This window comes from Mus musculus, chromosome 9, assembly GCF_000001635.26.
Source record: "Mus musculus strain C57BL/6J chromosome 9, GRCm38.p6 C57BL/6J".
Classification (NCBI taxonomy): Eukaryota; Metazoa; Chordata; class Mammalia; order Rodentia; family Muridae; genus Mus; species Mus musculus.
Window position 1 is genome coordinate 118598618 of NC_000075.6, and position 15864 is coordinate 118614481.

The following is a 15864-nucleotide window of genomic DNA, read 5'->3' on the forward strand; positions in this document are numbered from 1 at the left end:
CAGCCATTTTCTACAATCACGGTAGACTATCTGAAGACAATTTGGACAATGCAAAGGATAGATAGACAGACAGTCTCGACTATAATTGCCACCATTGGGTCCTACTTTTCTATCACTGTAATAAAACACTATTACCAAGGCAACTTATAGGAAGAAAGGATTTATTTGGACTTATGGTCCCAGAGGGATAATGTTCCATGATGGTGGAACAGAAACTTAGTGGTAAGAGCAGGAAGCTGAGGGTTCCTATCTCGAACTAAATCAAGGAGAGAGAGAGAGAGAGAGAGAGAGAGAGAGAGAGAGAGAGAGAGAGAGAGAGAGAACCTGAAACGCTGCTTCAAAGCCTGCCCAAGTGACATATGCCCTCTATCAAGACCACATCATCCAAACAGTGCCACCGTCAGGGTCTCAAATGCCCGAAGCTACAGAGGACATCCCCTTCAAACCACCACATACAGCAAACATAGTAAAAGCCCAGCTTCCTTTTTATGTGCTGTGTGCTTATAGATGCAATTTAGTTAACAGACCTGCCTGGGATCAGATCAAGGAATTCACGTTTCACTTGTGTATGCTACAGGTGTCTGCTTGCAGATGGTGTGCTATCCTTGGATAATACACTTACTGAAAGTGCTGACCCCAATAGCAAGTGGCTACGCTATGGATTGCAGTGTGTGTCTGCATGATCTAATTGTCAAGGTCTTTGACGAACGCCGAAGAAAACCTGTCTGGGTTTGGGATTTCTGTGCCCCATGAGCAGGACAGGATGGATCCACAGGATGAGCCGACTCGTGTGGATGAACCCGAACTCTGAAGAGGTTCTTTTAGGGAGGTCTGAGGTGCTTATGAAGATAACTCTGATCTGCCCTTCCCATCCCAGACTCCCACATTTACTCTGGCTACTCTTTGAGGATTTGAAATGAGAGTCAGGGAGATGGCTCAGTAAAGTGCTCACCTTTGCAAACACAAGGGCCTGAGTTCCACATCCAGGACCCACATAAAACAAATGACAAAACCCAGCACTTGCAATTCTAGAACTGGAGAGATGGAGACTGGTCTGAGACTCATTAGCCCAGGCTGTTTAGACAGTTCCAGGCCAGTGAGAGACCCTCAAAAAAGAAGATGCTCAGTGCCTGGGGGGTGCCATGAAAGGTTGTCCTCTGTTCCCCCCCCCCAGATGCCCTCCACCTGTACATAGCACATTTATAAGCATGCACACAAACATACAGACATGCAAACAGAATTGGAGACTTATGCGAACTTCCTCATAAACAATGGGGTTCAAACGTGATTACATTGTTCAATGACATAAAATATAGTAGTTCCCATGAAGCTCAAGAGGAAGGAAGACCAAAGAGTGGATGCTTCAGTCCTACTTAGAAGGGGGAACAAGATAATCAAGGGAAGTAGAGGGAGGGAGGGACTTGGGAGGAAGAGTGAAGGGAGAGGGGAAAAAGAGGGGCAGAATCAGGTATAGGAGGAGATGGTGGAGATGTACAGAGGGCCAGGAAATTGAACAGAGGTGTGTAGCAATGGGGAATGGGGAACTGGGGGTAGCTACCAGAAAGTCCCAGATGCCTGGAAAGCAAGAGCCTCCCAGGACCCCATGGGGATGGCATTAGCTGAAATACCCCATAAAGAGGAGGGAAAACCTGTTGAGACCACATCTAGAGGTTAGGCATGGCCCCCTGGTTGACAGATGGGGCCACCCACCAATCTGCAAAATTTTAACTCAGAATTGCTCCTGATTAAAGGAAATACAGGGACAAAGAGTAGAACAGAGACTGAAGGGAAGACCATCCAGAGACTGCCCCCCCCCCCCCCCCCCGGGATCCATCCCACATGCAGACACCAAACCCAGACACTATTGCTGATGCCAAGAAGTGCTTGCTGACAGGAGCTTGATATAGCTGTCTCCTCAGAGGCTCTGCCAGATCCTGACCAATACAAATGTGAATGCTCGCAGCCAACCATTGGACCGAGTCCAAGGACCCCAATGGAGGAGTTAGGGGAAGGACTGAAAGAGCTGAAGGGGCCTTACCTGGCATCAATGGGAGGGAAGGCCCTTGGTCCTGTGAAGGCTTGATGGCCTAGTGTAGAGGAATGCTAGGGTGATGAGGAAGGAGTGGGTAGGTGGGTGGGTGAGCACCCTCATAGAAGCAGGATGGGGGGTTGGGATAGGGGGTTTTCAGAGGGGAAAATGGGAAAGGGGATAACATTTGAAATGTAAACAAGTAAAATATCCAATTAAAAAGAAGAAAAAAAATTAGTGGTTTCCTTTTTTGGTATTTTTAGCTTAGTAAATATCCAGATATCTAGAGTTCTTTCTTCCTACAAAACACCTCAAATTGTTGAATTAAATATAAAACTGAGCAAGAGATAGCTTGGCTGGTAAGAAGATAATATTCAGAGGCTAAAAATAATGAAAATTTCTCACACAGGGGACAAATGAGTGACAGAGTCAGCCCCAGCCATGGGCGTGTCTGGATCTACCTCACACTTGCCTGGGAATGCAGAGTCTGGGAGACCATCGGACTAAGGGCCCCAGATCAAGACCAACTCCTTAGGAAGTGAACTGGGATAGCCTGCTCCATTGAAAGAACATCCAAAGCTGTTCTGGTTTGTTTTCTATTGCTGTGATAAACACCATGACTAAGTCTTTCCTGTTTGGGTTGTGACTCGTGGTAGAATGTAAGTTAAAAAAAAAAGGAAAGGCAGCCTTCAGGTGCACAAACCAGTCTCTGTTGTGTGATATCTACCTATCGTCTATCTACATATCATCTATATCTATTCTCTGTCATCTATCTATCTATCTATCTATCTATCTATCTATCTATCATCTATATCTATTCTGTCATCTATCCATTTGTCACTTATATCTGCCTACCTAATCATGGGGTCATTCTCATCTACCTACTTATCATCTATATCTATGTATCTATCATTTATCATCTATCTGTTATCTATCTACCCATCATCTATATCTGTTATCTGTAATCTATCTATCATTATATATGTCTACTATCTATCATCTATCTAGCATTATATCTGTCTACTACCTATCATCTATCACTATATCTGTCTACTATCAATCTCTCAATCAATCACCTATCATCTATATCTGTTTATCCATCTATCCGTCATCTATCTATCATCTATATCTGTTATCTGTCTTCTATCTATCACTATATATGTCTACTGTCTATTATCTATCTCTCTATCATCTATGTCTGTGTACTATCTATCATCTATATCTATTTATCATCTATCTATCTATCTATCACTATACTATCTACTAGCTCATCTACCTCCTTACCTATTCATCCACCTACCTATTATCTATCATCTATCTACCTATGATCATCTATCACTTATCTGTCATCTACCTATCAGTCCCTATATAAACCAGACATTAGGCCACAGCACAGGTAGATCAGAAGTGCCCAGGCCAGTCCCAGAAAAAAGCACAATTTGTCTATGGAAAAATATATTCCAAACAAAGATAAAATTCCAAGGAACATGAATTTGCAACCAAAGCTTACAAAACTTATGGAAATAAGCTACACGGAGAGAGAGCAAACAGGGGCTGCAACGTCCACATACCTATGTGATCAAAGCCATATTAACCACAAACCTAAAGGAAGCAACCAGAGTGTGGTGAGGAGCTGGACATGGCGGCCAAATGTGAAGTCACAGCGTCCGGGGCGGGGCAGAAGGAGTCGTGAGAGTTCAGGGTCATCTGGGTTATGTAGCAAGGCTTTGTCAGTACTAGTAAAGACAGAGACGATAACAAGATTGAATGGGATGCGGCTCACAGATGAATATGTGCTTAGGTGTGCAAAGATCCTGGATTAATCCCAACACAGAAACACAAGGACCACACACAGCTCTTCAGTTAACAGTGAACAGGCTGGCAGCTCCCACCCCACGCGCACACACACACACACACACACACACACACACACACACACGGCTCTTCCCTCTCAAATTTGTATGCTTCTCTATAAAGCCACTAAGTTCACTATATGCTCCTCCTCTGTGTATAGGGACAACTGCTAGAGCCTGGGCATCCTATCCAGGGTCACCAGTCTGAAGAAAATGAACTCCCTCCTCCAGTGGCCAGCTGCTGCCAATAGCTCCTCAGCTAGGGGTGGAGATTGTAAGCCCCTCCTCCATCAGCTAGGGGTGGGGACTGTAAGCCCCACCCCCATCAGTGCTGGGCCTGTGTTTGATCTTGCCCAGGGCCTGTGCATGGAGTCACAGCCACCAGAAGCGCGTGTGAACTGTTATGTCCAGAAAACAGGGCTTTACAGCAGCCCTCCACTGCTTCCGGCTCTCACAGTCTTTCCACCCTTCGTTCCGTGATGATTCCTGAGCCCTGGGGAGAAAGGAAGTGGGGAATAGGTATTCCATTTAGGGCTGAGCACCGCACAGTCTCTTGTTCTCTGAGCTCTGACTTGTGAGTCTCTATTAACCACCATCTATTGCAAAAGGAAGCTTTTAAGATGAGAACGGCCTTAATCTATGGGTGCAAAGGGAGAGGAACACTGAGTTGTCTTCTTGGACAAAAGGTGCAGTTTCTAAAAAGGCATAGCGCCAAGAAGTCAATCTGTCTCCCATGTGGGAAGGTTTGAAAAGAATGCTTCCCCTGTGTTTCTCATCTACATCCTCAACTGGATGGGTCTCATTGGAGTCACCAAGGAGACCTACCGATAGACATGTCTGCGTCCAGGGAGGTTTGGCTGGGGTGAATGTGGCCAGTACCATCCTATAGGCTGGGATTCAAGAGTAATAAACTAAAAGGGGGAAAGGAAAGCCAGCTGAGAGGTGTTATAGCCCATCCCTGCTGTGTGTCCCAGCTGTGTGCTTCTGAGGACGCAAGCCATGCCCACCCTCCTACCTCCCTCCCCTGCTGTGATGGGCTTTGCACTCAGAACCGAGAGTGACAGTCAATGCTTCTCCCTCTGAGAGTCACAGACGCACCATCACACCATCGCTGTCGTTAGACAGAAAAGCTTGTTCCGACAGGCAGGAAACCGAGCTCACTGCTGGCTGCTGCTGTCCGATAACACGAATAACTAATCACCATCCTACCTTACAATTTCTAAAATGCTGCCAACAGTTCATCGGTGTGTTTCAAAGGCTTGCCAGTTTGTTAGCATCATCTTCGCGCTGACTTACGACAGGACAACTGGTCAGACCTGGAAAGTAACTCCATGTGTTTTATCTCAGAGTCTATGGCTTTCCTGCCATAATGTCACATGACCAGAACCACAATACAGATTGGGGGTCTCTTTCCCAGGGGCAGGGCTTCGTAATCTCCTGATGCTTAACAAACGATTGCTGGGCCTTACCCCTTAGTGAACCCAACCCAGCTCACTGCTTGTGAATTTATAGTTTTATTTATTTTACTTTTAGGTAGTTCCCTGGAACTGGAGTTACCAATGGTTATGGGACACTGTGGGTTTGGAATTGAACCTGGGTCCCCGACAAGAGCACCACACACTCTTAGTGGTTGAGCCAGTGTCTCTAGACCCAAATCTGTTTTTTTAATCCCTGGATTCTGATGTATGGCCATGTTTAGAAACCCCTGAAATGAAAGGCCAATACAACAGTTTGTGTGTGTGTGTGTTTTTTAAACCAGTATAACTTTGATGTTTAGTTTAAAGACTGTAATTGGTGTGTTTTAGACCAACAGACCTGAAACTCTTTTAAAGATTCACTTATTTTTATTTTAAGTGTATCATTGTTTGCCTGCATATGTGTATGGGCACAGCATGCATCTAGTGCCTGGGAAGGCCAGAAGAGGACATAGGATCTTCTGGGGCTGAAGTCACAGATGGTTGTGAACCAATATGTAGGCGCTGAGAGTCGAACTCAGGTCCTCTGCAAGAGTGGCAAAGGCTTTAACCTCTGAGCATGGTCTCCAGCTCCCAGTTCCTAACCTTTTAAAGTCTACCTTACCTCTTAAGAATTCACTAAAAATCTATAGCTCTTTCACTGAGGAACACACACACACACACACACACACACACACACACACACACACACTTTAACATATAACTTAAGGTACCATATTAATAAGCATTAAGATCAGTTTTATACAACATAAAATCACCTGGGGGGGGGAATCTCAACTAATTGTCTTCATCAGATTTGTCTGTGGGCATGGTTGTTAGCTGGTGAATGAGGGCTCCGACTGTGAGTGACACCAGTTCCTGAGCAGGTGACCTATGCCATATATAAAGCTAGCCGTGCATGGCGGGGGGGGGGGGTGAGGAGCAAGCCAGCGTGAAGAGCATAGTTCTTTCATGATTTCTCCCTCAGCTCTGGCATGGCTTCCTGCCCCATCTCTCTCCCGTGAGACTAACCTGTGAGCTGGGATACTTCCTTTCCTGCCCCGTCTCTCTCCCGTGAGACTAACCTGTAATGGCTTCCTGCCCCGTCTCTCTCCTGTGAGACTAACCTGTGAGCTGGGATACTTCCTTTCCTGCCCCAAGTTGCTCTGGATCAGAGTGTTGCTTTACAGCCCAGGAAGTAAACTAAGACAGGTGGATATAGCACTTATGCTGTGTAGTTTTGTATCAACATGGCACAAACTAAGGTCATTTGAGAGGAGGGAGCATTGCTTGTGAAAATGCTTCCCTCCACAAGATCTTAATTGGTGATTGATGAGGGAGGGCCCAGCCCAGTGTGGGTTGTGCCATTCCTAACTGTGATAGTCCTGGGTTCTACAAGAAAGCAGGCTGAGCAAACCATGGGGAACAAGCCAGTAAGCAGCACCCCTCCATGGCCCCTGCACCAGCTCCTGCCTCCAGATTCCTGCCCTGTTTTGAGTTCCTGTCCTGACTCCCTTCCATGATGAACAGTACAAGCTGAATCAACCCCTTCCTCTGAAACTTGCTTTTGGACATGGTGTTTCATTGCAGCAATACTGACCACAAGTAAGACAGCAGTAGTGCATCCGAGCTATGCAAATTACCTGACTGCAGTGGTTTAAGACAGCAACATTGATCATCTAACAATGCTGGACAGGTCATGGGTCTCGCTGGCCTGCGTTCCTGGAAGGGGTAGAGGAGAAGACATTTCTCTGTCCCCAGTTTTTGAAGCTGCCTGGCTTCTTTACCTCATGGACCCTTCCCTCCAGCTCCCAAGCTAGCGGTGATCTGGCTTCCTTTGTCACAGCCCTTCTGATGACAGCTGGAAGAGGCTCTTCACCTGTAAAGATCCCCGTGTTTAGACTGCTGGCGAGTGGATAACTCTGGAATGTGCACCCCCCCCCCACCCCACCTTGCCTACCCTAGGCTTTGACTGTTGTTGTAAGGATAAGCCTGATTAGAAAGAAAAAGATAAAGGCGTCGTGTGTGTTTAGTATGAATGAGACTTTGGAAGTGGAGAGGGTGGGAAGGGATGGGGAGGGGGTTGTGATTTTACCAGAGTAAAGAGTTAGTTCAACAATAACATTAAACTTGGAATAGTCAACTTCATAGAGTCAGGGATAAATGAAACTTGCCGGGGGCTGGACTGGGCTGGGCGTGCTTGTTAAATTTATGTATAATTTAATTTGCAAGATGAGCTATTGATGATCACATAACCAAAATGAGGTTATGACGTAAACTTTATGCAACGTATACTTCACCATAATCTCCCACATACAGGGGAGCACACCTGGCTGTATTGTATGTCTGCCAAGTTGGAAAGCGCTGGCCAGGTCAGGGAGTATGGAAGAACGCTCTGCTCTCTTCCACATGACTAATTCTTACAGCAACTGACTGGCGGTCTTGAGCGGTTGCCTCTGAAGAAGAGCTTCCAGATGGGCAGGGCCAGAATATTTACCCATCCTTGGCTCGGGTAGCTTTGGGTCTTTGTGTGTGAGAGAGAGACTTTCAGTGTAAGACAAAAGGAGAGAGACCCAGCCAGCTTGGACACAGCAGAGCCTAGGACATTGAGAGGATGCAGTTCACCGAGGTCCAGAACCTGGACCCGGGGGTGCGCCTGAGACCGCGTCCAGCAGGGGGCGCTGCGGACCCGTCCCGCCCGGGCCGCCCGGGCCGCCCACCCCGCGGGCGCGCCTCTCCGCAGTCCAGTGCCGCCCGGGCCCGGGACCCGCTCCTTCCGAGAGCGCAGACCTCTCGGCGGGCATCGAGAGGACGCGGGGCGCTGGCGGCCGTCCCTGGCCTTGCTCCGGCTCTCGCTGTAGCCCATCGCCGCGTCCCGGGCTTAGACTCGGAGCGTACGGCTCCCGCCCCGGGCAGCGGCGTGTCCCGGGAGCCCCGATCGCGGGGCAGGGCGCAGGGCGGCGGCCGGCTGGGGATGGGCGGCCCGGCTGCGGCGCGGACCGGCGCCGGAGGGCTCCGCGCGCTGCTGCTGGCGCTGGTGGCCGCGGGGGTCCCGGCCGGCGCCTACAACCTGGACGCGCAGCGCCCGGTACGCTTCCAGGGCCCCTCAGGCTCCTTCTTCGGCTACGCGGTGCTGGAGCACTTCCACGACAACACGCGCTGGTAAGTGTCTCCCGCGGATCCTCGACCCTGGCGTGGGCACCCCGTGGTCCCCCAAGTTGGCCGCCGCCTTTCCGGCCTCTTCCACTCCACCTCCCGCGGGGCCGATTTAAATGTCCGGGCGGCCACGCTGACATCCTGGCCTGCTCTCCGAGGCCCGGGGCGTCCCTGGGGTCCCTGTCCTCCCTGGGCAGTCAGACGCAGCTTCGCTCTCGCCAAAGCAAAGTTACTTGGCTGTCTGCCTTCCAGGGGCCACCGCGGGCTGGCCATCTGCCCCAGATCCCCGGGGGGCCCCTAGGAGGCCAGGCTGCTCTTGGGGACCACTTCATGTAACTCTAGGGCAGCAGCATGCAGGAAGCAGAGAAACAAGGGGTGTGGTGGGAGTGGGTCCTGGTGGCTTAGGAATCTCCAGAAGAGGTACCCAGGGGCCCCACAAAGTTCTGAGAGGATCTGGGATGCAGAGAGGACCCCCAAGGAGCAGACTGTGTGGCTGGTGGGCAGCCTGGAGCTCTCCCACGTGTCTAGAGACAAGATTTAGGAAGCTGAAGTTTTTAATCAAGGGGTACAGTTTTGAACCAGCGAGATGGGTGGGCCTGCAGAAAAGAATAAGTCTCTCCCTCATTAAGCATCAATAGTGAAGTTAACTGACCCCACAGCAGGAGCGCTTAGAGAAGGCGGATAGACCACTTCCTTGGAATGAACGAGCCACACCATGCACCACGCCCACCTATTCAAGGCAGCTAGAGTTCAGTAGCTCCCCAGCCTCATTTTAGATGATGTTACTGTGGACCCAGGAGATGGCTGGTTCACGTTGAGGGTGCTATCCCGTGAGCGAGCATCTTTAGAAGCAGCAGGCCGGGAGATGGAGACTGGCAGTGTGTGTGCTTGGACATGTAACTTACTGGGAGTCTCTGCTCGGAATTGGACAGGGGCCGAGGCAATCGGGGGCTTGTGGATGCGGGTCTTTCAGAACCCTGGAGAAAGAGAACTTTGTGACTGGCTTTATTAACACTTTCGTGTATTTAGGAGAGCGGCCTCCAAGAGAACCAGCTTTCAAAGTCCTTGTGTGTAGCTCTCCTCTGCATCCCTTCCTGACATTGATTCTAGTCACAGTTACCAGCCAAGGCTGCTTCCTGCAGTTGCCAAACCCTTCCTTTTCAGACAGCAGGGCAGAACACTTTCCTATGTTCCAAAGGCTCCAGGTCTGCCATGGGCTCTGGGCTTGGTACAGATAGATTATGGCTGAATAGAAAGAGTTTGTAGAGCTGGGTGTGGTGGCGCACGCCTTTAATCCCAACACTTGGGAGGCAGAGGCAGGTGGATTTCTGAGTTCGAAGCCAGCCTGGTCTACAGAGTGAGTTCCAGGACAGCCAGGCTACACAGAGAAACCCTGTCTCAAAAAACCAAAAAAAAAAAAAAAAAAAAAAAAAAAAAAGAGTTTGTAGAATACACCCAGAACCCCACACAGTGTGATCCCGGCACAAAGCACATGGGAGGAACTTTCAGAAATTGAATGGCTGTTCTGGGTGGGGGGCTACTAATGAAAGGGCAGGCAGCTGTGGGAGCCAGTGGGAACTGCTGGCTATGGCTGGCCTCTGTGCCCTGCAACAATCTGGTTCCAGGGACAGGAGCCAGGCTTCTGTCACCTGGGTTTGGATGAACCCCAGGTCACAGCCTCTCTGTCTGTTGTTAACTATATAGGAGCAGAGACGAGGTGCTCAGCTTGCTTTGTTATGCACGAGGTTGTGAACAGATTTTGCAGTGACAAAGGGTTTGACCTGATGCTCAGGCACCCAGGACCGCACTGTAAGGGTGGCCATTCTGGGACTTGACCTTGTCAGGAGAGGGTCAGGCATTTCTGTGGTGACAAGCAGCTGGCCTCAGAAGTACCTCTCCTGCCCACCAACCACTCCCTGCACTGGAGTGCTGCTGGTCCCTCAGATTTTTAGCAGCCCTCTGGGGGAAAAAAAAAAAAAATATATATATATGTATATGTATATGTATATATATATATATATATATGTATATATATAAAGCGTGTGTATGTGTTTTACATATATTATAATAAACCATATACATATATTACACGTAATATATAATATAACTATATGAATATATTATATATATTATATATATATATTCTCTTTGAAGCAGATTGTATTCTCACTACAGTGCTGCAGTCTCTTGTTGAATTCTCTTGCTGCTTAAGAAAACCTGTCCTCCATACCCTTTCTTCCTTCCTTTCCCCTACATTTCCCTCTTGGCTCCTAAATAAACCTCTTCTGATGTGACTCCCAGTGGGGGCTTGTGGAGTTTAAAGCAGGAGAAACTCCCATTTCTTCTCTTCTCCTTTTCCCTGGAGTGTGAGGTCAATGGAGCCCCGACTGAAGCCCCGGGCTTACTCTTATTTCTGTACGTTGAGAATAATCTTAGAGGTAGCCGCTGGCCTAGTTTTGTGAAATATGCATCTACCCTAAATCTTTGCCTTTACTTACAACTCTGGGGTTGGTTGATTGACTTAATGACTGAATGAAAGTCTCTCAGTATTAGGTAGTCCCGGAGCCCATTGTCCTCTAAACTTACCGGGTCATTTCCAGTTGTTTATAATTGTAACAACATATGTAAGCATTCTCACAGTGAAACACTGTGGACGTTCTTAATTATTTCCTTCCAATCAATTCCTGGAATCAGAATTCCCCAGTCAGCTAGGATGACAGTTTTACAGTATTCTGTATTGTATTACAAAGGTTCCCGTGAAATGGGAAACATGGGGGGGATTCAGGACTTGGGGTTTGGTAGCTGCTTAGCCAGAGGCTGGTGTGGTGCGGGGGAAGAGCAGAAAAAATTCGTGGAGAAACTTGGAAAGTTTAGAGTCCAAAGGTGGGGAATGAAAGGGGTTTCTATAGGAGAAAGGACACTGAAACCTGGGCAGGAAAGGATGACCGATGTTAAGTAACATTGCATCGTCTGTCCCTCGGCCAGATGAGATGGTCTTTAGCTTCTCAGTTGTGATGTGACTTGGGACCTTCGTTTCATGTTAACTGGCTCCTGGTTGTGTTGTGCACAGGGCAGAGAATCTGCTGGAAAGAACAGGGAGAACCCAGACACCAGGTGGCAGAGCTGAGGAGTCCGGGTTTGTTACCGGTTTCTGTCACTGGAACAAATACCCCTAGTAAACTGACAAAGAGAGGAGGTTCGTTTTGGCTCACAGTGTGGATTCTGACTGGAGTCCGTGGTTGTTGGCCCTGGTGCTTCTTAGCTCTGTCAGGATTGGGGACACATCGTGGTGGAAGTTCTCGAAGGGCAAAAATGAGAAAGAGACAGGGGTCGGGCTGTCCTTTTTAAGAGTAAGACTTCCCACAGACCTAACCCCATAAAGGTTTACCACCACCCAGCAGTGACAAGCTGGGTCTGAGCCTGGTCTACAGGGTTTTCTATAAGACCCACAGGTGCATGTGTGTCACAGAGCACACAAAGTGTCTCTGCAGTGAAGCTGTCAGCTCTTGGGTCTGTAACTAAGTTCTTCATGGTCTCAAATTATTCCTTCTTGAGGGAAGTCAATGCCTGCATGAGAACACGAGTGACCTTGCCTCTCAGAACCCCCGTGTTAAGTCTGGCTCCTGAAACCGTATCCCCACTCATGACACAACCAGGCCCAGCTTTGTTCAAAGTACTATTGATCAGACTCTTGTCACCATACCCTGGACAGCAAGAATTGTCCCCGTGGATAAACCGTAATAACCCGGTGGCATCGGTAACAGTTTTGATGCAGACATGAAAGTGACTGAGCTGCTGCTGCTGCTGCTGCTTCTTCTTCTTCTTCTTCTTCTTCTTCTTCTTCTTCTTCTTCTTCTTCTTCTTCTTCTTCTTCTTCTTCTTCTCTTCTTCTTCCCCTTCCCTCCCCTCCTCCTCCTCCTCCTCCCCTTCCTCCCCTTCCCCTTCCCTCCTCCTCCTCCTCCTTCTCCTCCTCCCCTTCCTCCTCCTGACACCCATAGAGTGTCTGCACACTCAGAACTCTCCTGTCCCCACCCTCTCCAACCCTGATTCTTCTGGCATCCTTTGAACAACAGAAGTAGATGCCAGAGAACATAGACAAAGCCAATTTCTGTCCCCGTCTCTAGCAGTTTCTCAGCTGCAGAACCAACAACTGTAACACTCTGAGTTATAAATAAATGGAGCCTGGCTGCCCCGGCACCCCCCCCCCCCCCATGCTCTAGAGTCCAAAGTGGTTGGGTGCGCTTGCTTCCTCTCTGGCGACGTGCTTCCTGCTTCTCCTGGGACAGCAAAACTGCTGTGCTCAGGCACGGAGGGAGCTCGCGGAAGCGGCAGGCTGGCAGAGCATCATTGAGCGAGGAATCGGAGCAGCTCCAACATGCGGTTCGCATTTAGAGCTGAGAATCCAAAGTGCCGATGTGCTGCCTGCCAGGTGATGTTGACACCTGCCAGAGTATTGTGATTTACATAAAAATGGACTGAAACTAGACAAAATCAAGAATTCAGTCTCCCAGTCACGTATGAGTAGTCACATGGCTATGTCTGGGAGAGCCCGAATAGGGAAATGTTTATCAGGCCCAGAAGGCTCTAATGACTAAAGTCTTAAAGACCTAGGAAAGACTTGAAGGAAACTCAAAAGCAACAACAAAAAGGTTAATCCTTAGCATATTTAACTATTAAAGCCTCAGGAAGATGTGTTTATCAAAAACTTGTGGAGCATGGATGGGGACAAGCTGTCTTTTCAACTGTGAAATTTTGAAGCGCCTGTCGTGTACCGAGAGCTAATGGAAACATCATCCGCTGCTTTCTGGGGTTCTCACCTGCGCCTCAGGCAAAATATCAGCTGTATCATAGGCTCCAACTGAGGGGAGGCAGGCGTGGGGTGTTTATTCTGAGGGAAGAGGGAGATTCCTAAGATGAAGGATTTAGAAGGGGACCTTGGGATTTGGGGCTCCGTTCTCCAATCCCACCTGGCCTTGTCAATCTCTGCGAGGAACACCGGAACTGGTGGTGTTAATCCTGCCGGTCTCATAAACTCTCCGACCAATGTAGGCTCATTGCGCATGCTCGAAGAGCTCATCTACTCACCTCGGAGCTTGCAGGGGAAGGCATGCAATCACTTCCCCAGAGGCTCTCCTGGGCACTTGTGCTCAAACTGAGCCCCCCTTGCTCCACTTTCTCAACCAGGGGTCCCTGTTCAAAGGGAACCCCAAAAGTAGCTTCAGAAGTATTTCCCCGAAGATCCCGAGGAACAGGCAAGGGTGCTGTTTCCCCGGCTAGTGCTGAATCACCTTATTACCCAAGGGAGAACCTGCCAGGGCGGAAGTCTCCTCAGCCGTCAGGAACAGCTGTGAGTGTGAGAGAGCAAAGGGCTGTCCCCAGCCCGCTCCTGTTCCCTGTGATATGCGGCTGTCCAGAAGCGAGCGCCTTCTGATAATGTGTGTGACCTGTCTTTGGAAAACCGTTCTCGTGTTTATTTAAAGCAGACAAAGTGTTCTTCGGAACCGTTTACCTCTAATGGAGTTGAGTGTAACTTTAAAAGGCAAACTGAGTTCTATCAGAGTGTTGCTGGGTAAGGCCAACAGGTCAGCCGCATCTATAGGCATAATTGAATTTTGTTAAATGTGTGTGTGTGTTGCGTGTGCACATGTGTCAGCACATACTAGAGGCCAGAGGACAACCTGAGTTGTCCCTCCTCAGACACTGCCCACTTTGCTTTACCTGTCAGGGTCTCTCACTGGCCTGGAGCTGGCCAAGCAGGCTAGACTGGCTGACCAGCAAGCTCTAGGAATCCCAGAGCCATGATTATAAGTATAATGTCACTACACCTGGCTTTTTAATGTGGGTTTTGGGGGCCGAACTCAGGGCCTCAGAGTTGTAAGGCAAACACTTGGCCAACTGAGTCGGCTCCCCAGGCCATTAGCTGAGTGTTATGCCCTGCTCCTTCCAGACAGCCCTGGAGATGTAAGAATTGATGATTGGCTTTTGGGAGTGACTCAGCAGAGCCTGCATTATCCTTGCCACCAGTTGGCTCTTGAGGGTCTCTGTTCCTGATACGAGGGGCCTCGGGAGAGGGGCTTTGGAGGCCCAGCAGGCTTCCTGACTTTATATCACTGAGGTCTATGAACTGTAAATCTTTTTAAGCAAGTGGATTTGGCTGACCACCAAGGCAGAATAAATCGTTTTATCCCACCTTTCTCTGTGCCAGAGGAAGTCTTAGAGAGCGAGAGCAAGGACTAAGCCTGGAAGTAGAGAGTGTGAGACTGAAACAAAGGGCTCACTGTGTTGTGGGTTGAAATTAGCAACAATCGCTACACCAACAGGGAGGAGAAGGACCCCTGGGTGGCCTGGAAGGCATCAGAGGAGGCAACAGTCACCTTCACGCAGGTGTCACCAGTCTCAGGAGCACTGTGTGCTATTCAGACAGGAGGGAGCTTCCTCGTTCCATGGAGGGAGCTGGGAGACCCAGGATGGATGTGGATGGGCAAACAAGGTAGGAAGCGAGGGCAACATCCTGGAGTATCCCATCTTTTCAAGAACACTTAACTGAATGCCAGAAAGACTTGATGTGACAGTAGGGACCTTGAATTAGAGACCTATGGGATTGGGGGTCCTAGATATTGGAGTGTCCTCCCTATTCATGGTCTTGCATGGCTGGGAGCAGGTAGTTCCTACAGCCACAGGAATTGTGGCTCCTGCCCCGGGCTCTGCACAAGTATAGAAAGTAAGCTGTCACTAGTCAGTTTTTAAAAATCACCCCTGTGACCAAATACCTGACAGAAACCACGTGAGGGAGGAGACATTTCCTTTGGTAATGTCCACACCTCCTTTGTCCAGTGCACATGGGTAGAGTGTTGTGGTGATGGAGGGGTGTGGCTCAGGCACCTTTTTAAAAAAAGATATCATGTAGGGGATCTACTTCCCTGGATAGCTGGGTAGCTCAACAATGGCTTTCTGTATTCAGGAGAGGCGGAGAGGTTGGTAGCTGCTTAGTCTGTGAAGTGCCATGCCTTATCAGGCCCAGGCCCAAGCTGGTGATCTGGAAGATTCTCAGAGAGGCGGACACATGTCTTCATTTGGCTATGCAAGGCTGTAGGAGCTGGTTTCTGATATCAGCAGAGGTTAGTGCCAGCAGCAGTGGGTACAGCAGGACAGAACCTACTGCAGGACAGACATTCACCAACAGGAATGAAAGCGGGGCAGGCAAGCAGCTCAGGGGAGCTTACTGCACCTCACAGTGACAGGGAGCATACTGGGAGACAAAAGGGGCCGAGCAAAATGTGTCTTCCAAAGACACGTCTGGTCTCCAACCAGGCCCTGCCTCCTGCCTTCCCCCCAGTGGTGCCATAGAGAGTCTGAAAGGATGGAGCCATCC

At 49.1% G+C, this 15864-nt stretch overlaps 1 protein-coding gene across 1 annotated transcript in view; it reads left to right on the forward strand.

Annotated features, from left to right (window-relative positions):
* The first annotated feature begins 8091 nt into the window (after positions 1-8091).
* Itga9 (integrin alpha 9) overlaps positions 8092-15864 on the forward strand; it is a 294295-nt gene continuing 286522 nt past the window's right edge. Inside the window, exon 1 of the mRNA NM_133721.2 lies at positions 8092-8498. Coding sequence (NP_598482.2) covers positions 8311-8498 — 188 coding nt within the window. The 5' untranslated portion in view covers positions 8092-8310. The remainder of the gene's footprint in view (positions 8499-15864) is intronic.